Genomic DNA, 23,689 nt, shown 5'->3' on the forward strand with positions numbered 1-23,689 from the left:
CAGATGAAGAACTTATCGCCCCAACAGAACCACTGAGCTGCATGTGCGACACGCAATAGCGCCATATACGTGGGAGGGGTTCATTGTCAAATTTGACACTCCAAGGAAGGGTTGATGAAAACTGCTGCTTGCTGGTTTATTCTATCCATGTTTGCTTTCCTATCGGTTTTTGCATATGATTTACTGTTTAGCGTATCTTTGCTTTAGTGTGTTACGTTTAATTTGACCGAGAGACGTGTTCGTCGACGTCAACGTCAACCGACAACACTGCAAGAATTGGCCGTGGCACTGCACGAGGTGTGGGTCAGATTGCCCCAAACCGTGATTGGACGGTTGATTAGGAGCATGCCACGACAAATTGCTGAATGTCTGAGGATTGGTGGAGCAATTACTCATTATTAAGACAAAAATCAAAAACGTCCATTTTCACTTTTGACAGTGTATCTCTTTGCGAGTGAAATGGGGCCCGTCAGATAAGCCGCCCATATGAACTGCTTATGTTCATGTGTAGGCAATTGGCCTGTTATTAACATACACTGGTTACCTCTAATAAAAACAGCAGTGCATTTGTATTGTTTCTGAATATCCCCTACTTTTGTTGAAGAGTATACATTAAACCCCATTCAAGCGATTAGCCCATATTGGCTCTTGTTTTACTATCGGCGACGTCTGTTACGTTTCTTTATCTCTGTTATCTAAAGCTAAAAATATATATACAGCGACATCCTGGCCATGACACATATGCGTTTAATATAATTCCCATAACACAAGAGATTTTACTTTTCATTTACTTGTCTACTACATATCTGTTGGTAGAGATTCAAGATGCAGATATTGTGGTATTTAGCACTTTGTGTGGTGCTATTGAAATGTATATACACTGAAGATATTGTCATTGATCTGGGTAGATCTACAGTTATTCGCACACTTGGACCAAGATTTATTGGATTTACTTTAGATTCAAGCGTTATACAGAACCACTGGGAAACATTTAGACCAACGTAAGCTTTTTACAATCTTTATTCCATTTGATTACACAGAGTAAATGGCACTAATGTATACAAAACTCTTTACTAAGTGGCCGAATTGTACGCATCATTTGTTAAAATGTAAGTTTATGTAGGGAGCCACGGTGGCTAAGTGCGTAAGACGCTGGCTGGCGTGTTGGATCCCTGCATTGGTCGAAAAAGTTCATCAGGATTTTCCGACGTGGTTTCCCAGCTTCCTAGTCGTTCGGATGGAACGAAAAACCGAGTTCCCGTGTACACATTGGGGTGCGTGTAAAAGATCCATTGGCAGTTGGAATTAAATATAAGAGTAGGCCGTAGTGCTGCTGTCCGGTAACAGTTTTCCTCATAGCACACTGTATGGCGTATGCCCGTCTTCACTAGCCCAGTCGAAGCAGAACAGTAGAACGTTAAACCCCATTTCATTTTATTTATTTTATTGTGGTCTGATCCCTACCACCTTTTGTATAGAGTTGTCTGTGTATGACATTAGGTTAAGGGCTATGGAACAAACATGGCGGTCAAGATTAGTTGTTTTTATTTAATATCTGGTGGTAGTTTTCATCAGTTCGTTCTCATTGGAATACGAAACGAGGATGAAAATCTAATAAGCATGAATTTGAGTTATTTTACAGGTCTTCAAAAGTATTAACCCTATCAACTGCTTTGGCGCCAGCTTATTTCCGAGTCGGTGGAACCGGTGCTGATTTTCTAATATTCAACAATTCTTTAAATATTCGAACTGGTAACGAAGACAAAAACTATACCTTCACAGGTACATTAAACATACATTATGACGTCACAGTAATAATGACGTCATTGTATTAATCATATTATTTTAAACATATTATGCAAGAGCTAAATCTTCCTATTACAGGTCTTTCCTTCGGCTTGAAATGTTATCTAAATTATTAATTATACATTAATTAACTTATCTAGATCATAATCAACCCTCGATGTCATCGCTAGCTTACGACATTTACTGGATTGAAATCTGATCTGCTGCTCAACGCTCATTGATGATTAAATCAAAAAGTGGATAATCAAGACTATTTTTTTTTATCGTACCGACTTTAGTAATGATGATCGAGGCTAAGCCTAAAAAATTCAATTGCTAAATTCTCAGTTCAGAGTGGATCAATTTGATTGAAATTTTCAGCAAATTGCCTTTACATTATCCAGTGTTTAACTATTATAGTGAGAACTCCCAGCTCTTTATCTAATCTTCCATAATGTATCTTTAACAATATAAACTATGCCCCATAATAATTGGCTAATATTACCTGGTAATGAAGATCAATACTCTACCTTTACAGGTATATTAACAATATAAACTATACCCCATAATAATTGGCTAATATTACCCGGTAATGAAGATAAAAGCTATACCTTCACAGGTATATTAACAATATAAACTATACCCCAAAATAACTGACGAATATTACTTGGCCATTAAAGTACGTTGTTAATTATCTCTTAAGGCCAAATTAAAAAAAAACAATACCTGTGTTACCTGACCGTCCGTATTTTTTAAGCGAAAATTGCCGACCATAAAAATTCTCTCTGTATTGACGTGATTTTCTCCTAGACAAATTCCAGCACGAAAATTTGGTATTATTTTCAAAAACGTTATACTTAGTAATTTAAACCAGAAATGTTTGGAAATAGATTATACAAACCCCACGAAAAAAAAGAAGATTTTCCAGCCGACCGACCCTATTTTGTTTTTGGAGGAGGGGTGGGGCCAATTGACAGTTAACAAAGGTATTTTCTTTTCTTGGGTTAATGCTAATAATGTATTTTTCAGGAATCTTAAACCCGCTTTGTTTGACTTTCCTGAAAAATTAGTCAATTGGGTTGCGACCTTTTGACTCCGCATTGACTCATTCGTGAACGGGTTTGGTTTTTTAAAATAAAATTATAATTAATAAAATGATTCTGCTTTTTAGAGTCCGACTGGGATATGCTCAATGATTTTGTGGAACGCTCTGGTTGGGAATTGATATTTGATTTGAACATATTTCTACGGAGTAATGGCCACTGGAATTCTACGAACGCTTTACAGCTGTTTAATTATTCCATTGAAAAGGGATACAAACCAGCAGGATTTGAACTAGGAAATGGTATTTGAATTTTATATTAACTATAACAATCAGGAATAAACCATACATTGGAAATGAAATGAAATGAAATGAAATGGGGTTTAACGTCCTACTGTTCTGCTCCTAACCTGGGCATACGCCATACAGTGTGCTATGAGGGAAATTTTGCCCGGGCAGCGGCACTATCGCCTACTCTTATATCGAATTCCAACTGCCAAGGGATCTTTTACGTGCATTCCAATGTATACACGGGACCTCGGTTTTTCGTCTCATCCGAAGGACTAGACAGCTGACCTTGTCAGGCCCTCTGTCCTGAATCACTGACAAGGGGGAACCACGCCGGAAAATCTGGATGAACTTTCTCGGCCAATGCAGGGATCGAACACCCGACCTCTAGGCTAGCGAGCCAGCGCCTTAACCACTTAGCCACGTGGTCCCCACCATACATTGGATCAATGCAATACAACCAAGGGTGGTGAATATCAATACGAAAATTAAGAATAGAGAATTACCCAACAAGCCAAACGATGTTCAATTTTTGCCCCAAAAGGAAACGTACAATTAAGCAACAAATCTCCCTGTACGACCTGATAGGGTCTTTAGCAATGAGGGCTATACTTGCTCACGTGTCGTGTACAAGGAATCGCAAAAACGCCATTTGATTCAAAGACAGATTTCATCTTCCAAAGCGCACGCTTGAAACCAATTGTCCACTCATATTTTTGTAAGAGCAAGAAGGGTAGGGTGGGGAGGGTGGTTCCCCATATACTTCTTTTCCCGAATGTCAAATATTCTCGCCAGTGTGTGCTCATCTGCACATCGATTTCTGGTCACATATTATGCCTATCTTATGTATCTATTTCCAGAGTTAAATGTTTACCCACAATTCAACGTTACAGCGGCACAGTCTGTTTATGATTTTGGAAACTTAAAACATATTTTATCTAGTTTACCAGAACTTGGAGGTCCATTAATACTCGGACCTGATGTTAACTCTTTAGATGTTGGGTCTTTAACATACATGGACTTGTAAGTAATGAAATAAAACGGGAATTTAGCTTCATAATTTTCTGCACTGACTCGGCCAATGAAGGCGGACGTAGGTCATACAGTGATCTATATGAGGGTACCTTTGACAGGATAACGGCACTATGGCCTATTGTAATTACATCGGGCTTACGTCCTGCAACACTGACAAGGGGAATCCGCACCGGAAAACCCGAGTAACTTTGTCGGCCGACCCCGAACCTCCTGGCTAGTGAGCCAATGCCTTATTCACGGAGATACCGCGACTACTGATCAGCAGTAAATATTCGCTAGGCCGTTACAATCACTGAGATGGGTGTCTTCGATGCGACTTAATGAGCTTTTTTTCCGTCTGCAAATTAAAATTGTAAAACATTTTTGCTTGAAGTATTAGAAAAATAAATAAAGGTGTTTGAAGTATATCTGGATAAAATATATCTCCTATGTAGTTATAATGGGTATAAAAAATGAGTAAACAGGGCACCACTCTGCCTGGATCAGTTAACGCAACAACGTCTAATGTAAACAATGCACACGCCCATGATGTGACGTTACCTATAGAAGGCATACTTGAACTAATAAAGGTCAGTCATCTGATACCGAGGTATGGGGGTGGGGGGGAGGGTCTAGAGTGTCCCGCTTCGACCTCTAGCTGGCCGGTTACCTCTGGCTTGCGGTTGTGGTTTTGATCCCTGGTGTAAGCGTATGTGTGACTTGGAGATAGGGGGCGCCTTCTCAACCTCGTGGGTTTACTCCGGGTACTCCTGTTTCCTCCCACAGGAAAGACCCCTGCGCATGCGCTAAGATAATGAAAAAAAAAAGACAACTTGACCGCGATATCACCTTCGGTGGTACTGGACGTTAAACACAAAGAACAACATACAGAGGTATAATAAGGCTTTCACAATACCTCTGTGAAACAAATTGCCGCGACTCCCCTTGTAAGTAAGCATAAATAGGTAAGAAGTACTGAGGTACTCAAACCGGTTTACTAGTATCGATAACTTGCCAATCTAAGTTACCGGAGAAAACCTAACCGGTTTACTAGTATCGATAACTTAGCCATCTAATTTAACGGTGAAAACCTAACCCGTTTACTAGTATCGATAACTTATCAATCTAAGTTAACGGTGAAAACCTAACCGGTTTACTAGTATCGATAACTTACCAATCTAATTTAACGGTGAAAACCTAATGATCTACGTGGCATTTCAAGACAACAGCTTATTTTTTTTAGAAACAAATATATTTATAATTATAAACTGAGTTTTTGATTTTTGAAATTATATGGCGCAAACATTGTGAAAATCTAAAGATCTCCTTGACCTTTCTGGATTTAAAACAAAAACATTTTCTATTTAAAAATTTATTTGTTCATTGTTCTAGATTTCTGAAATTGGGTGGGGCAAACATCGTGGATATCATCACATATCACCAGTAAGTATTCCACATTTTTATAACAGCGTTTGATTTTTCTGGACAAAAAAATATCAAAACCGAATGCATATAGTTTATCAACAAAGAATGTGTCAATGGTTAGATCTATTTGATACAGGGGAGTTGGATGGCCGAATGTTTAGCACGCGCGCTGTATCATACGGTCTGTCATTCAGTCAACTGGCAGGGTTTCGATTCCCCGGTTGTACGTGACAAGGAGTAGGGTCACCTGTTCAACCTCGTGGGTTTTCTCCGGGTCCTCCGGTTTCCTCCCACTGCTAAAGACCCCAAGCGAGTTATTGAAATATAATTGAACCATGTGTTAATCCCGAAATGACCTAGTTTGTGTCGAGTGAACGTCATACGACCAACTACAAGATGTAAACAGGGCTAGCGCTAATTCCAACCCTAACGCTTACCCTAACCTACAATCTCGCTAACAATCACGTGCCCTAACCTTATTTACTTCTCAGTGACCTTGACGAAAATTGAATTAACAATTAGATCTAGCCATGTGAAGCTTTCGTGTTCTAACGAACCTGGAGTTGGTTGAGTGGTTGAACGTGTGCTCGTTAGAACCTGGGGTCTGTCATTGAATCAGATGGCGTGTTTTCTAACTACCACGTGTTCGTGAAAAGGAGCAGAGTCGCCCAACCAACATATAGTTTCGGACGTGGACGTCCCCCTTCATTTCAGTCAGCTTCTCGTAACGAATAACCCACTGAACTATGGCGGTATATTAGATTCAAAATTCTAACATGCTATCGTCTAATTTCTAACCTCCGTTCATGTAACTTCTAACCTTAATTCATGTAACTTCTAACCTTAATTCATGTAATTTCTAACTTCAATTCGTGTAATTTCTAAATTAAGACAATGTATAATCCAACTTCTTTATTTGTTCAGTGTAAATTTTAATTCTGAACTAGGTCTGTGGGTTGACCGACACGGGCGTGATACCAGTATTCCTATCAATAATATGATTTTAGCATTCTCATAAATTATTTGAGATATTAGTATTTACATAAAATAATTTGAAATATTGGTATTCTCATAAATAATTTGATATATTAGTATTTTTATCAATAATAATTATTGGTAATTACATAAAGTAATTTAAGATATTATGATAATAATAATAATGTTTTTATTTTTTTAATGGAATATATTTAGAACACGAGTTCTAATTTACAACTTGCCCCTCCTACTCTATAAAACTATCAACTACACAGAAACAATATTTACAAAGTGTATATATATATATCATATTATATAAGCTTATAATAAAGAAGTATCAAACAGACAAGAAAGAAAAAAAAACGGCAAATAAACACACATTCAAAGGACAACAGTAATAAGCAAGGGTTAAAAGATTTAATATGTTTTACTAACTCCTTTTTGAAGATTAATAATTTGAGATAATAGTATTCTCATAATTTGATATATTAGTATTCACATAAAATAATTTGGATATAAATATTTTAAGATATTAGTATACTCATAAATAATTTGAAATAATAGTATTCTCAAAAATAATTTGAAATATAAGTATTTGCATAAAATAATTTAACATAGAAATAATTTATAAATACCAATATTCTCATAATTGATATATTAGTATTCTCATTACATAATTTGATATTAGCATTCTAATAAACAATTTGCGATATTTGATGTTGATAGTCACATTTTTGATATTTTAGAATTTTAGATTTCTGAATACTTCTTAACCTTTCAGTTACTATTTTCCGCCCACAAAAGCATCAGTTGAGACTTTTCATAATATTAGTTTACTGGAATCGTTAAGACCACAACTAATGGACGCAGTTGCGTTAGCTAAAAAGTATTGCCCCGACAAACCCATATGGTTGGGTGAAACTTCATCCTCATACGGTAGACAAGTCGATTCGTTGTCCTACATGTATGTAGCAAGCTTCATGTAAGTTTATTGTTAAGCATCTTATATTTTTAACTACTACTTTGAAAACCCCATTAACACTTCATATCTGGAAATTTCCCTTGAGAAAAAGTAGATCAAAATTTGATACAGACAGAAAAAAATCTGTTGCAATAAAGGATCCGGGATCGCTTCAGACCATGGATTCAGATGAATTCATATGAAATAGAGATTGCTGTCCTACACCTGTGCTAATGCAGACTGGTATACGCCATTCAGGATAATATGAGCGACATTTGGCCCGGACAGCGGCCTTTTATTTCGAATTCCAAATGTCAAGGGTTCAGTTACGTGCTCTCCAATGTGTAGACTGGACCTCGGTTTTTCGTTCCACCCGTCCCGCACCACGGACAAGAGAAATCACCCGGGAAGATCTCGAGTAACTTTCTCGGCTAACAGCGCGAGCAAATCGAAACGTCATAGTCAGCGAGGCTCCCGGTCATAGATTCAGTTTTCCAATAGTACAAGGATTTAAAAAAAAAAAAATTTTTATTTATTTTTTACTTTTTATTTTTTAAAAAATCCCAGTATAGGGGTTTTCCAATTCACACCATTTGAAAAACCATCGTCTTTTCTAATCCCAGTCTAGGGATTACTTTTTATAGAAATTGAGACTAAGGCGCATGCGCCAAATACTTGTATATATAGCCTGGATTATTTTGTTATATCATTTATGTACTCAACTCTGGCTGATGAAGGGCGGACAGCCCGAAACATGTTCCAGACCTAGATTATAATTTTTTAAACCTTCTACACAGTGTTGTGAGGTTTGTTGCCGGGGATCCTCTATTTTTGACATAGGTATGATGACACATCTGATCTGCTGCCGAGCAATTGTCTTAAAGCTGAACTCCGGTTACAAAAATACTGAAATAATTAAATAAAAAAAGTTAACGCCCCCAAGCCGCCATACTTGTTTCTAATTTGTGAAATAAATATGGCGGACATGGAGGCTTATGACCTGGAAAGGTTAGCCGATCTCACTTCCAGTTTGTTTCTTGTCAGCCACCTGTAGGGTGACCCACCATAAATAAATATCTCCATATATCTCGACAATTACGCCACAATATTTATATATATGCCAAGCCTCAAATCAGTTTCACACAATTATAGTCACTAAATAAACGATCATGTTGTACTTAATAAGCTATGACCATTAATCATCTATAAATAATAGACTGAAAACTGGTTCCAAGTGTCGTCCATAACATCCAGACACTTTTGAGTAAAATTTGGTTACGTGCCCTTGTTTTGAAATTAGTCTCGCTTAACCAGTCTATCGACCATTCTACGTCTGATTGACAGGTCGGGATAATCGTTTTAAGAACCTTGTAAAAGTAAAATGAAACTACTGCTAGTATCATGTTCCTGTCTAACCCGAGTGATTCAGAGATATTATTTGTACTAAACCAAAAGATACCGCTCTTAACGGTACAGTTAATGATAAAGCGATTTAAAAAATGAAACGAACGTAATTTCTAAATCTGCTGTAATAACCAAGAAGCTTAATTTCACTGCTATTCAAAATCGTCAACAATAAATTTTTTACGGCTGTAATAGTTGATAGATTTGTTGAGAATTGCACGTACCATGGCTATTTATAGTATCATACTGTCAGAAAGTTGGTCTCGGCACGGCGAATGTGTACGCTTCAGTGGTAGTCTCGAACTATCAGCGGTGGACTTTATTTCTGTAGAGTACATGGGCCACCCTACCTGTACACATCCGGCCTTATTCTATACACACGTGTGTAAAGAATAAGGCCGGATGTGTACAGGTGACTGACAAGAAACAAACTGGAAGTGAGATCGGCTAACCTTTCCAGGTCATAAGTTTAGCCTCCATGTCCGCCATATTTATTTCACAAATTGGAAACAAGTAGGCGGCTTGGGGGCGTTAACTTTTTTTTATTTAATTATTTCGGTATTTTTGTAACCGGAGTTCAGCTTTAACCAGTTCTGAACATATCCAATCAATGTGTGCACGTTTAGCGATCAGTCAGAAGATATCTGCCCTTCTGTTGCCTCTATTCGGATCATATCCAATCAACGAAGAACACGTGTCAGTATTTAACCATGTGCATAATTTTATTGAAAAAAACGAAAGATTTAAATTTTTAAAATAAATTAGCGGATTTTAATTTATCTCAAATTTGTTTACATGTATATGGGTTATGTGTACATATTTATATATATATACACATTTCCCTTTTACCTATTCCTTTTTTCTTCTTTGTTTTTCAATCTATTGTAATGTTATGTAATTTATTTCTAACCGGGATAGGGGTTTATATAGGCTTTGCCCGTTCCCCAATCCCCTCAGTTTCTGAATAAATATTGTTTATAAAAAAAATGTGTGTCCGTTCAGGGATCAGTCAGAAGATATCCCCCTTTCTGTTGCCTCTACTGCAGGTGGTTGGATAAACTTGGGATGGCAGCTCAGCTTGGTATAGACGCTGTTATTCGACAATCATTCTATGGACCAGATGATGGAGTAATAACACTACAGCTCGACCCGAGCAATGTAAGTTGATGAATGAAATTCACGAGGTAGTGTATGCTCAATAGGACATGCATTATCTTAGTAATCGGGGGGTACCGCCTGATCGAGAAAAAAATTCCACTGGATTTGTGGGTGGTGCAGGAAGAAGGGTCTGGAAATGAATTTTGTCTGGTCATTTGGATGTGACGAAAAACCAAGTTCCATGTACAAACTGTGTTACTGTTGGGCTGACATCACAGAAATATCCACGCCGGGGCTAAGATCATCCCAAGTCATACAACTGACGTAGTCACGGGAAGTTGCAACTGGAATCTGGCATTATCCTTTACTCGCGTTTCTTTAATGTTATACTATATAGTGTGTCTATATGTTTTGTTAATACGAAGACCCGACAAGGGACCCCTTGTGGTTCGAATGGGACGAAAATTCGAGGTCTCATGTACACATTGACGTGTACATAAAATAACTCTTGGCAGTTAGAATTCGATATAATTCTCCTCAATAACACATACTGCATGCCGAATGCAAATGAAAAGGGGTTTAACGCCCTACTGCTGCGTACTATTGAAAATAGTCGTGGCGGATGCCCGTCGTCATTAGCCCTGTCGGAGCAAACAGTAGGACGTTAAACCCCATTTCATTTAACGCCCTACTGCTGCGGCTGGACTAGTGAAGATGGGCGTGACGGATGCCCTTCGTCATTAACCCAGTCGGAGCAGACAGAGGACGCTAAACCCCATTTCATTTCATTTGCATTGATTCTCTAATCCACCGACGTTGCCAATTGTTTCATTTAAAAACCATCAACTGAACGCAATAATGTTCTGCCAAATAACATGTTTTGAAATATTCTGCACAGTTAAAAACATTCACGCTTTTCATTCACTTACTTTAGGACTTCTGGGTAACCTATCTGCACAAGCAATTGGTGGGAACTACCGTGCTGAACATATCTCGAGGGTCAAATGAAAATATTCGGATATATTCTCATTGTACGAATATACAAAGGTAAGAAGCATGACTTTATATTGCATCACTCAGAGGGATCTGCGGTGGCTCAGTTAGTAAGGAGCTGGCTTGCTAACCGGAAGGTCCCTTGTTAGAGTGTTGATTTCCCTGGTTACTTGAAATTATGTTCGGTTGACTTCAGTATCACTATAATATGTGCAATACCAACAATGTTCGATTGACTTTAGTATCACTATAATATGTGCAATATCAATGTTCGATTGACTTTAGTATCACTATAATATGTGCAATATCAATGTTCGATTGACTTTAGTATCACTATAATATGTGCAATATCAATGTTCGATTGACTTCAGTATCACTATAATATGTGCAATATCAATGTTCGATTGACTTCAGTATCACTATAATATGTGCAATATCAGTATAATGTCTCGCACTTGAACATTAAACTACACACATTTCTGTTGCTATAGAATATAAAAGATCAATCTGATTAAAATACTGATCTATATTTTGTTTCGTTTTTTTATACTTTCGATGGCCTACGCTACATGAAGATCTGACCCGTTGTAGTGGAAGGTCGCGTCAGAGGTCATACGTGCGGCTTTTGACCCCAAGGCGTCAGACATTTGATTAACCAATCAGCATTGATGTCTCTAGTTAGTTACCCACAGTTCCGTGCGCCTTGTGCAAAAAACTCACCGTAACAGACCGTTTCATTGGTTAACCCACCCGGGTCCTAATGTAGTAAAGACAAGTAAAACGAAAACGAAATGTTGAACAATAAAAAATACGAAACGAAATAGGATCTGTTTTTTAATCAGATTGTATAAAAGATATAAAATGTAGTAATACTATCTCCGTAATAACATAGCTATAAAATATAGAATGGAATGGTGCTACCTTCCATTGCTATAAAATGTTATAATAAACCCTGTAATATCACTGCTATAGCATATAAAATGTAATAAAAATATCGCTATAATTCCATTTTAATATAGCATGTAATAATGATATCGCTGTAATTACAGTACTACAGAATATACAAAAGGAAGTGTCACATTGATATTGATGAATTTGGGACCAACCGATGTGAACATCATTATACAAGGTGTTGAAGGAAATAATAGTGATATCTATATGTTATCACCGGGAGATGTTCAAGGTTTACAATCAAAGTTAGTGCGTTTATTTATTTGTTATTACACATAATTATCCATGAAGACGGTATACTAAATTGTCGCCAAACCGTGATATAAAATGTAAATTCGTGACCATGGTTTACAGTGAAAGTTAGTGCTTTATTTATTTATTTGTTTTCACACATAATTATCTATGAAGTGGGTACATTAAACGGTTGTCGCCAAACCATGGTAGACAATTTAAACCCAAACAATCTTCTTTGATTCATGACCACAATATTCGTGGTTGCAAAATAAAGGGAAATAACTATTGCATAGGTTAAAAATTAAGAACTACGTACAGCAGTTTAATTTATTAACGTTAGACAAGTCACAATACAGTCTTAAGACCAACTAGAAATCAGCCAGATTTCTTCAAGTTTGGGAATGTGATCTCAAAGATTTGTTGAAGGGAATCCTGTCATCAACCTCTCGAAGACAATAAATTGTAGCCCAATTATTATCTATTCAGATGGTGTATTGTATAAGTGTCATATTACAATGCGCTATATTTAGAATGTAACACTAAAGCTAGATGGGTTTGGAATCAGATTCTATGAAATTTGAATAAGAGAATAAGAAAAACTAATCAAATTAAACACAGAAATAAACAAATTTAATTACAATTTAATAAAATTAAAAAAAATTGATTCAAATATTACATAATGTAATAATAAGCATATTAATTTGATGTAATATCTACAGCAGCTTGTCTAAGCCAGGGTATAAAATATCTTACATTATTTTACTCATATACTTTGATATGGACCAATTTGATGTTAATCAATTAAATGATTTTGGAACTTTTTCTTGGGGAGATAAATATTCATAAGTAAAACAAGGGTTGTTGAGCACATTACGATTGTATAACTCTTACCAATTATATATTGATTTCTATAGAAAGGGGCCAATATCGAAATATTAATGGCCTATTGATCCATCGTACAATACTATTTACGAACTTATCAATTATCAGTAAAAGAAAATTTGATCCAAAATTATCTATTTTGGTGCAAAAATATGAACATTTACTGATTATTTACATACAGGGAAAAGGTCACCCCAAAACAATCTACATGTATTTGTTATTTAAAAGAGCTAAATCGCTAATATTTAGGACCTAGAAATTGACACAAATGGTTCGCAACACAAATAATAATGTAATATGAATGTACATAAACTGATTTAGTATTTATTGCGCATGCTCTCCAGATAGGAATATGACGTAACCGTTTGAGTTACTTGTGGAATATATCTAGCCCCGTCCTTCTAGTCCCTTGTTATAAATGGCACTTAAAGGCATTCGTGAACCAATGGTAAAATGTTTATTTTGTCTTACAATCTTATGGAAGCCTATAACTACCATTTATAATTTCTACTTTTCGCCCCTTCAAAACACGAAAGTCGAAAAGTGACCTTGAAAGTAGAGACTACATCAACTTCTGGGGCGAAAAAACAACAGTACGACAGCAAGCCAAAATCAAAGGTCGCTAATATCGCCATCAATACTAGACTTTATAAACTATTTTGTTAACGCGAATTTATTGTCAATGTCAACAAAACAGTACACCTTTAATAATGTATTATAACAATATTACTTATATTCTCTGTCACCACAGGGGGATCACGTGGCTAGGTGGGTAAGACGCTAGCTCGCTAGCCTGGAGGTCGGGTGTTCGATCCCTGCATTGGCCGAGAAAGTTCATCCAGATTTTCCGGCGTGGTTCTCCCTTGTCAGTGATGCAGGACGGAGGGGCTGACAAGGAAAGCTGTCTAGTCGTTCGGATGGGACGAAAAACCGAGGTCCCGTGTACACATTGGGGTGCACGTAAAAGATCCCTTGGCAGTTGGAATTCGATATAAGAGTAGGCCGTAGTGCCGCTGTCCGGGCAAAATTTCCCTCATAGCACACTGTATGGCGTATGCCCGTCTTCATTAGCCGAGGTTAAAAGCAGAACAGTAGGACGTTAAAACTCCATTTCATTTCATTTCATTTCTGTCACCACAGAGTTCTTGATGTGGAAATTTACACGGAAATATTTATTTATGGCTAGGGATATGATATCATATCTTTCTTACAGGATAAAATTTAGATAAGAAAGATATGATATCATATCCCTAGCCATAAATAAATATTTCCGTGTAAATTTCCACATCAAGAACTCGTAGTATTATTCTTACAATTTCTCGTACAATAGGGGCCACAAGGCAAGAAGTTAGGCCCGATATACGCGAACATCAAACCGAGATCTTTGATACATAAACATATAATATTAAGTTTTTTTCAAAACCGGATACAAATCGTTAGAGGGACCACAGCCTTCGATCCGATTATCACAAAATTCAAACCCAGGGTGTAACGGTGTATATTTAAAAGGTTTTTAAAATCGGGTATAAACTGTAATTTTTGGTACACCCGGGGTCCATAATCTAGGAGGTTACGGACCGATATGTGCGAGTATGAAAAGAAACAAAAATCCGTGGAATATAGACATATATTTTAAGTTTGATCAAAATCGGATAAAAAAATTGTGACTTCTACAGTGTCCACAACCTTGGTATTATATACTTTTATACTATTTGCGAACGAGGAGCGGGCAGTTTCAATCCGATTTTCATGAAATTCGAACTCAACCATCATAAGGGTGGAATGGTGATATGTTAGAACAGCTTTTAATATTGGATAAAATGCCAATATCAAAAGGAACCGCGTGTCAACAAATAAATTGTGGGCTGACAGGGGCGACTCAATACACGTCCACTTGAAAATATGGGCGTACAAAAATAGCTCAGCATGATAAAACTTGGTTTTTGGAAGACTAAACAACTGATATCAAAGACTTTATATGAAATGAGATTTTTATTTTAGAAATTAAAATGTTAAGTTATTTGATACTCCCACTGGCCGGTTAATAGTTGTCAACGCTTATGTAATTTATATTAGGGCAATGCTACTCAAGACGGACATGTTGTTTAGATCAGCATACCAAGCAATTAAAATCAGTGAACCGGACCAAACCCAAACATCCAAAATTTAGCACTTTTTCCTAGATAGTCCTAGCACTGAATAGCTGTTTCCCGAGATGTCAAAATATACCATACCCACCGCCACCATTATGTCTTTTTAAGCTGTTTCTTCAAATGAGATGTCAAACTGTACCAGACTTGTCCCTTTATGCTCTCCAACCTCGTGCGTTTTCTCCCGGTCCTCCCACTGGTAAAGTCCCCTACGCGCAATCGAATTATTGAAATTACATTGAACCATGTTAGTCTCGAAACGATCTAGTTTGTGTCGAGTGGACGTTAAACCCCATCTCTCTCCCTTTTATGCCCCTGAATGTTGTATTGGACTACCGTCAAGGACAAACAAAGAAATATTTTGTTTGTGTTATTGTGCAAGTCTGAACTTGGCATGTTTTTTTTTCTTCTTCAGATCTCTGAAGCTAAATGGTTATTTACTAAAGCTTAACGATAGTGGTGGGTTACCGCCTTTGCCAGTACACGCCACAACAGGTCCGATAACTCTTCCATCAAACAACATGGCATTTATTGTGCTACCTGACGCCTTGAAATCTGAGTGTATGATATAAAAATAAAAAATAATTTTATGCACTGTAATGGAAATCATCAATCCTTTTGCACATACTGTTGGCTTAGTGTTGGGATGAGTATAATAATGACTTTTTTTAAGAAGGGTTGAAGATTAGGTGCAAAGAGGTCAGTTTTAGAGGACAGGTGTAAATCATTTATAACAAGCCAACAGTGAGGCTGTAGTCCCCCATTGAAATCCCAAACTAAACAGATGACACACATTAATTAATTGCGCTTTTATCTTTTTCAAAAGTATTGAGTACTCAAACTGATTATAAGCATAAAATATTCACGGTCACACTCTGTCAGGTTTTGAAGTACCGGGTAGTGAAACTATATACTAAGTTTCATCTGCACTCTCCATCAGTTAGAATCAAAGTTATATTTTACCAAATCACTGACCAATGACATTGCTTAGCTATGCTCAGCTTTAGCGGGAAATAGCAATCATTGAACTCAGTAAAGACATTTGCATAATGAAAATCTATACGTTAATTAAAAGCTGAGTTGTTATGTTCCAAAGTCTTGACCAATCAAATTGCTTAACGCTATAAGCGCAAGTAGAAAATTCTCATCATCTAACTTAGTCAGTGTATTGATATACTGAAACTATACACAGTGTTTCATCGCTTTCACCCAATTAGAACCAAAGTTATCGTGTTCCAAAGTCTCAATCAATCAAATTGCTTATCTCTGCTTAGCCATAGTGGAAAATACGCACGATAGATGAGATTTAAGTCTCTACTTCTCCTAAGCAGAAAATGCTCAGCATCGAACTTATTTTTACGATATTGATGTAATGAAACTATACACGAAGTTTCGCCACTACGACTCAATTAGAAATCAAAGTTGTCGAGCTCCAAAGTCTCGACCAATCAAATTCTTTAGCGTTCGTCTTAGCCTGAGCAGGAAATGCTCACTATCGAACTTATTCGGGGTATTGACGTAATGAAACAAACACGAAGTTTCATCACTCCCATTTAATTAGAACTAAAGTTATCGTGTCCCAAAGCATCAACTAATTAACTTTGTTAACTATAGTATACCCTAAGCAGAAAATGCTCATCTTCGAACTCCATCAAGGTATTGACCTAATAAACACCTACACCAAGTCTGAACATTCCAACTCAATTAGAAGCAATGTTATTGTGTCCCTAAAAGTGTAAAGGACACAGACCAATTTTAATAGTCAACTGCTTTCTCCGAAAAGCGGGTGACGAAAATGTTTACATTTGTCAATAAGAGTACCATGATTTACGAAGTCGTACTCGTTGTTAAAGGACAATATTGGTGTCAGGCATTATCACATATATGATAGAACTGGTTAAACACGTTCCAAATATAATTTTAACACAGAGATCATTGCTACGATAGACACGTAATAAAGGTTTCAACAATCGGAAGTGATGAACGCAAAAGGAAAACACGAGTTGTCCTTCTATATCAGTTAATAACTTTTAAGTTGTGAAATCACAAGCCATTCGGGCCAGTAGATTACAATTTTTGACAAGCCCAAACCGAATTTCACTGGCCTAAAAATCTGAAAGGAGTAAAACAAATTTTGTTTTAAAGTCTTTATTCTCTAGAATACAAACATAGCAGTGAATCGATTCTCAGTTCATCCATATCATTCTCATCATCTTCCCCACTCCATTCATCCCCAGAAGTGTCCTTCAGGAAAATGACAAGACGTCCGCAATCATGAGTCTAAAACAAACAATCATAAGCTAGATGTAACAATTTTGTCTTCTGCCAACAAAAAACAATTAAATCATTTTTGTATTTGTAAATGAAACATAAATATGTTTGTCTTTTGCCAATAGAGTCCAGAAATTGAGTGCAGTACTTGTCATTATGTATGCATTCCCAATGTCCAAATCCTTAGCCTTATCAAGACTGCATAATAATGTATACTCTTTTAAGGAACGATGATGCTTTGCAACGAAGTTGGCATTCGTGATTTTGATTGACAGTATGTCCTAGTCTGCTTATTGCAGATTTTATACACATTTAGCTGCTTCAGATGACTTGATTGGAACCGAATTTTTTAGATTTTTGTGTTACATGTAATTTCCTCAGTTCATGCTGCTTAATGCTATCAAGCTTCATCGTTCCAAACCTTTGACAAAAGGCTCAAAAGCGGAATCCTTGTCCTTCCGAGATTCGACACATTAAACATTTTGCTTTCATCAGAATCGTACTTCAGACAAGGTCTGCCGTACTTCCATTTTTCAAGATACTGACACTCTTTTATTTCGTATTTCTTTTTTAAGTGTGTCCACTGTCATTCAACCGAGTGATTCGCCTGGTGTGTCCGCTTCGCCCAATGTAGAATTCGTTAGCCAATCACCACTGATGTCGAGGGTCACGTGATTGTCTGGAGACAAAATGGCGAGTATTATCGAGACTTGGAATTCCTAGAAAGAATTGGAACTTATCATTTCATGGGAGGAGAAGGTTGGTCTATATGATACCTCCCTCCCGGAAGATAGAGATCGTACAATAAAGGAGTAATCGAATACGGCGTAAAATTAAAAAAATTCCCAACGGTGCAGCTATTTTCCTCGGTCGCGGCCATGTTTAATCGGGGTGTTCTCACTTTCCCAGCAGCTATTGTTTTCCAGGTAAAATCATTGGACCAGTACTGATTAGGGTAACAATGGTGTTAAAACTATAGTTTTTTTCATATCAATATTAACCACTTTACATAAAAGTTATTTTATTAACAAATTTAGCATGTACATATATATTTTTCATATCAATATTAACTACTTTACATACAAGTTATTGTATTAACAAATTTTGTATTGTACATGTATATTTAAAATCCAACTAAATGTGATATCGAATTTCCGTATTCATATAAAGTCTTCAAACCAGTTAATAATCTTTGTTTTTCATCATGTATTCTTCTGTTTAATTCTAGGTATTTTCTTTTCTTTGGACGTGAAACGCCTCCATTTCCATATTGTAAAATTTGTATCTCTGTGTAACCCTGTTCTGGCGTAGTTCTATGAATCTAAAAATATTTGGGTGGTTTGACGATACTTTCTTTTACTTTGAATGCCAACCTTCAACATATTTTTGGTTGTTCTTGCACCTTCAGTGTAGAAACGGTTCCATAAACTTATATCTACACCTTCGACCCACTGACAGTGATTTATATCGTTCACACATGTCGTAGGTTAAATTGAACTGTTCATGCAATAATTAAAACTGTTCATGCAATAAATAAAACAGAGTTGTTGTTTATTACAAATTTAACATCCAATACATAATGTCGCGGGAAGAGAGGGCGGGTCATCTTCTCACTTTGTCTTAATGAAAGTTAAAATGGGAGATCCAGCTGTTTGATGCCATCGCAGCGGATCGAAAAAACCCTGTGGGGAAAAAGAATCCGCTGTTTAATGTGGAAAAGCGAAGTTCTCGCAGTAAAAACCACATAGCTGGATCCGTGGAGTATTTACAAATGAATATGGCCGTGTGGTTCTTTCCATATTATAAAAGTTAGTTAAAACAGATCTCATATAATAAAAGTTAGTTAAAAAGTCCTTTGATACACATCACAACTTCGGTTTTTAAAATCATTTATTTTCTGCAGACCATTAAAATATTTCTTTGTGTCCGACTCTTCACAGATAAAAGTTACCTGAAAAGGAAAAGAAGAGACAGTAGCAACACAGAACAGAACAATTTAAACATTTATAAGAACAGTACATTACACTAAATACAAATTATATAGATTTATATGCACTGCCATTGTTAATAAAGGGTTGTGTAGATCCTTATTCCTTTGTCATTATTATTAGATTAATATTATTATATTAAATCATGCAGTACACTGAACCGCCATACTGTCCTACAACAATATATGTAGTTCCCTATCTTAATGTGAACTTATTCCGATATTATTATAGCACCTGTTCTACACAACCAGTTATCTTTCCATGACTAGTGCTCTTTTCCGCAACTTACTTAACAGTTGATTCCCGATTCTTCTATGAATTTTGAGATAGCTTCATAAATTTTATGACATATTCCGAGTGGGGAAGAGGACATTTTGGAGGGTATATTTGTTTGGCATCTTCCATTAAACTTATTACAGGTAGTCTTTTATCTTTTAATTTATTGCATGTAATGAAGACATGATTATCGGTCAAAATTTGACCGCATTCGCACTTCACTGGCTTATATTTATGGTCGGTAATTAAATCTTTAGTTCTAAGTCTTGTGATTAACCCACAAATTTTGCACGATGGGTGCTTGATCTCCGTTTTTACAACAAGGTCTTTATTTAATTTGAATCTAAAAGTATTTGCTTTGGCCAACTCAGTTTTCCATTCTGATTTATTTTTACTTTTAACAATGCTAATAAATTCCTGAACGCTGTATTTTAAGTCTTCGGTTTCGCATAGGCTGAGCCCTTTGCGAGCCAGAGTGTCTGCAGTCTCGTTTCCTACTATACCGACATGAGATGGTATCCATGCAAATTCCACGGTTCTATTTTTGCTTTGGAGGGAGTTAACATTTGCATGAATGCTGTGAACAATTTCTGGTCTTGGTGTTGTTTTGTCGTGTTTTATTGACTCTATACTACTAAGGGAGTCTGACACGATGACTGCTTTTTGAACGGTGCATAAAAAAAAAGCAGTCATCGTGTCAGACGCCCTTAGTAGTTAGAGTCAATAGTAGGGTTAATCTGCTGGGAATGTGAGAACAAACCGTTTAATCATGTGACTTGTCATTCGGCTCGTGTGTCCACCGCTTTACTTCTTCTTGGTAAGGTTTTCGTTCTTCACTCGAGTCGACACCAGACCGTTCGCGTTTTGAATCGAGTTGGTCACATGACTGACTCGAGTCGCATCACGTGACTAACCCGTTTACTCCCCGTTGAGCGGAGAGTAAAAAGTTTGTCACGTGACAAAATGGCGTCCTATACGCAACAAAATAAAATAAAGTGTCTCGCCATTTTGTTTTGATGTCATGTGACTACTCGGACTGTTAGGGATGTTTCACCCGGGTAAACTCGGCAATGGAGTCGACTCGAGTGACGCGAGTAAACGACGAAAACCTTACCCTTGTGTTCGCGTTCGTTATTGTGCCTTGGCGGGCACTGCCCCGTCAAAATAGCGTAAAAAGACCGTTCGCGTTTTGAATCGAGTTGGTCACATGACTGACTCGAGTCGCATCACGTGACTAACCCGTTTACTCCCCGTTGAGCGGAGAGTAAAAAGTTTGTCACGTGACAAAATGGCGTCCTATACGCAACAAAATAAAATAAAGTGTCTCGCCATTTTGTTTTGATGTCATGTGACTACTCGGACTGTTAGGGATGTTTCACCCGGGTAAACTCGGCAATGGAGTCGACTCGAGTGACGCGAGTAAACGACGAAAACCTTACCCTTGTGTTCGCGTTCGTTATTGTGCCTTGGCGGGCACTGCCCCGTCAAAATAGCGTAAAAAACCCGTCATTCGAACAGACTTTCATGTTCATTTTTCAAATCTCCTTACTGAAGGTCACGTCCTTGATTTTTCAATCGAGAACCCCGTCGCAGCTTCGTAAAGGAAAATGGATTTTCCGAATATTATTTTAAGAAAATGGCGTATATTTATCTTTTTCTCGAATGATTTACAAAACAAAGGGAACATGAATCAGATGCAGGATGTTATGGTCCGATATGCGCAAATATCAAAAGGAACCGAAATCTCTGGGATACAAACATTAATTTAAGTTTCGTCAAAATCAGATGACAATTCTGACCTCTAGAGGGTCCACAACCTTGGTATTACAAACTTTTACACTATTTGCGTTCAAGGAGTGGCAGTTTCGGTCCGATGTTTACGTAATTCGAATTCAACCATCATCAGGGTGTACCGATGATATATTTAAACGATTTTAAAATTGGATAAAATTGTGACCTCTAAGGGTCCAAAAGATAAAATCGCGATTTTGTCGTTCAATCAGGGGCCATAATACGGTCCGATATGCGCAAATATCGAAAAGAAAGGAGATCTATGTCATATAAACACATGCTTTAAGTTTCATCAAAATCGGATCAAAATTGTGACCTCTAGATAGTCCACAAACTTGACATTACATACGGCCATTTTGTTTGGCAGTTTCGGTCCGATTTTCACGAAATTCGAACTCGACCGTAGTTATGGTGTAACGGTGATATATTCAAACGTTTTTTTAAATTGGTTAACCAGCGGCTGCCAGACAGGATACGCCCACATTTTGCAAGAGATGATTTGAATTTTGTCCTGAAATGCCAAGTTGATCAAATTAAAGTATATTAAATTATAATATAGTCATATTAGAAATACACAAGCCAACAGTGAGGCTGATGTCCCCAGCCGAAATCCCAAAATAAATAGATGACACATATTAATTAATAGCACATTTATTTTTTTTTCAAAAGTACCAAGCCTTCAAACTGATTATCAACCATCACACACTAAGTTTCATCACTCTCTATCGTATAGAATCAAAGTTATCTTGTCTCGAAGCATCGACCAATGAAATTGTTTAGTTCTACTTAACTTTAGCTCGAAATGTCAATCATTGAACTCAGTCAAGGCATTAACCTAATGAACATCTACATCAAGTTTCAACATTCTATCTCAATACAAAGTCTTGACCAATCAAATTGCTTATCACTTTGGTTACCCTGAGCAGAAGATGCTCATTATCGAACTTGGTCAAGTTACTGATGTAATGAAACTATACACCAAGTGTCATCACTCTCACTTAATTTGAACTAAAGTTATCGTGTCCCAAAGCATCAACCAATCAAATTGCTTATCTCTGCTTACCCTAAGCAGAAAATGCTCATCTTCGAACTCCATCAAGGCATTGACCTAATAAACACCTACACCAAGTTTTAACATTCTAGCTCAATAAGGAGAGTTAGTGTGTCCCAAAAAGTGTGACGGCAGACGGACGAACCCATTTTAATAGTCTCCTGCTTTGAAAGGCGGGGGACAATAATGTTTAAATAAAAGTAGCTTTAGGCAAACCAAAATCCCTTTTTTTTTAAAATTTTTATTTTAATTATTAGGCTCTAAGGGGTCAAAATTAAGCCTTATTTATTATGAATTATATAAATAACATTAATTTGTGGTGAAAAAACTCAAGAAAAACGCTATTGTCACATCATTCAAGCACATTTACAGTAAATGATTTGTTGGTAGGCCTAAATACTTACTGTTTACGTTTTTCACCAAGCAATCACGCTCAAAATGAAGGGAACAAATAGTTATTTTCTTCTCGCTGATCGGATCCTTACGTGTGCTTCTGACGATGGATAAGATTCTTCCCCTCCAGTCCAGGTTAGTTTGTCCTTTCGGCAGATAAAGAAAGAAAGGCCTTTATTTCTTGATCGACTTGCGGAACAACCAACAATGCAGCAATTATCTCCACCCATTAGTATTATCGTCTGCTAATACGAGATACCGGAAGTTGACAGTGCACTTACCCGAAGAACGTCGCGCATCCACAAATTATACTAGAAGTAGACGTGAGCGCACTTACCCGAAGAACGTCGCGCATCTACAAATTATACTAGAAGTAGACGTGAGCTGGCGTTCCAGGGTATTACCTGTATTGGCATTGCGGTCACAATTTTTATCCGATTTCAACGAAACTTGAAATATAGGTTTATCAGCCTAAGATCTCGGTTCCTGTCGATATTGGCATGTATCGGACTGTAACGTCATGGATTATGGCCCTTGATTGTACGAAAAATCACATTTTTAGCTTGTGAACACTGTAGAGGTCACAATGTTTATAACCCAAAGATCTCGGTTCCTTTCGATATTCGCGCATATCGGAACGTAACTTCCTGAATTATGGCCCCTGATTGTACGAAAAATCGCATTTTTAGCTTCTGGACCCTATAGAGGTCATAATTT

General features: G+C 37.0%; 1 protein-coding gene across 1 annotated transcript; it reads left to right on the forward strand.

Moving 5' to 3' along the window:
• Positions 1–791: 791 nt before the first annotated feature.
• LOC126815913 (heparanase) lies at positions 792–15,782 on the forward strand. Its single transcript, XM_050542013.2, has 10 exons — positions 792–1,001; positions 1,643–1,782; positions 2,957–3,130; positions 3,976–4,138; positions 5,522–5,572; positions 7,311–7,511; positions 9,941–10,052; positions 10,927–11,039; positions 12,035–12,181; positions 15,618–15,782. The coding sequence occupies exons 1-10, from the start codon at positions 826–828 to the stop codon at positions 15,772–15,774; spliced, it is 1,434 nt and encodes a 477-aa protein (XP_050397970.2). The 5' UTR covers positions 792–825; the 3' UTR covers positions 15,775–15,782.
• Positions 15,783–23,689: the final 7,907 nt, after the last annotated feature.

Source organism: Patella vulgata, chromosome 3 (assembly GCF_932274485.2).
Source record: "Patella vulgata chromosome 3, xgPatVulg1.2, whole genome shotgun sequence".
Taxonomy (NCBI): Eukaryota; Metazoa; Mollusca; class Gastropoda; family Patellidae; genus Patella; species Patella vulgata.

Coding starts and splice junctions, on each gene's coding strand:
- LOC126815913 (XM_050542013.2), top strand. CDS start 826: ATGCAGATATTGTGGTATTTAGCACTTTGTGTGGTGCTATTGAAATGT. Junction 4,139..5,521: donor TCTTTAACATACATGGACTT/GTAAGTAATGAA, acceptor TCATTGTTCTAG/ATTTCTGAAATTGGGTGGGG. Junction 7,512..9,940: donor ATGTATGTAGCAAGCTTCAT/GTAAGTTTATTG, acceptor CCTCTACTGCAG/GTGGTTGGATAAACTTGGGA.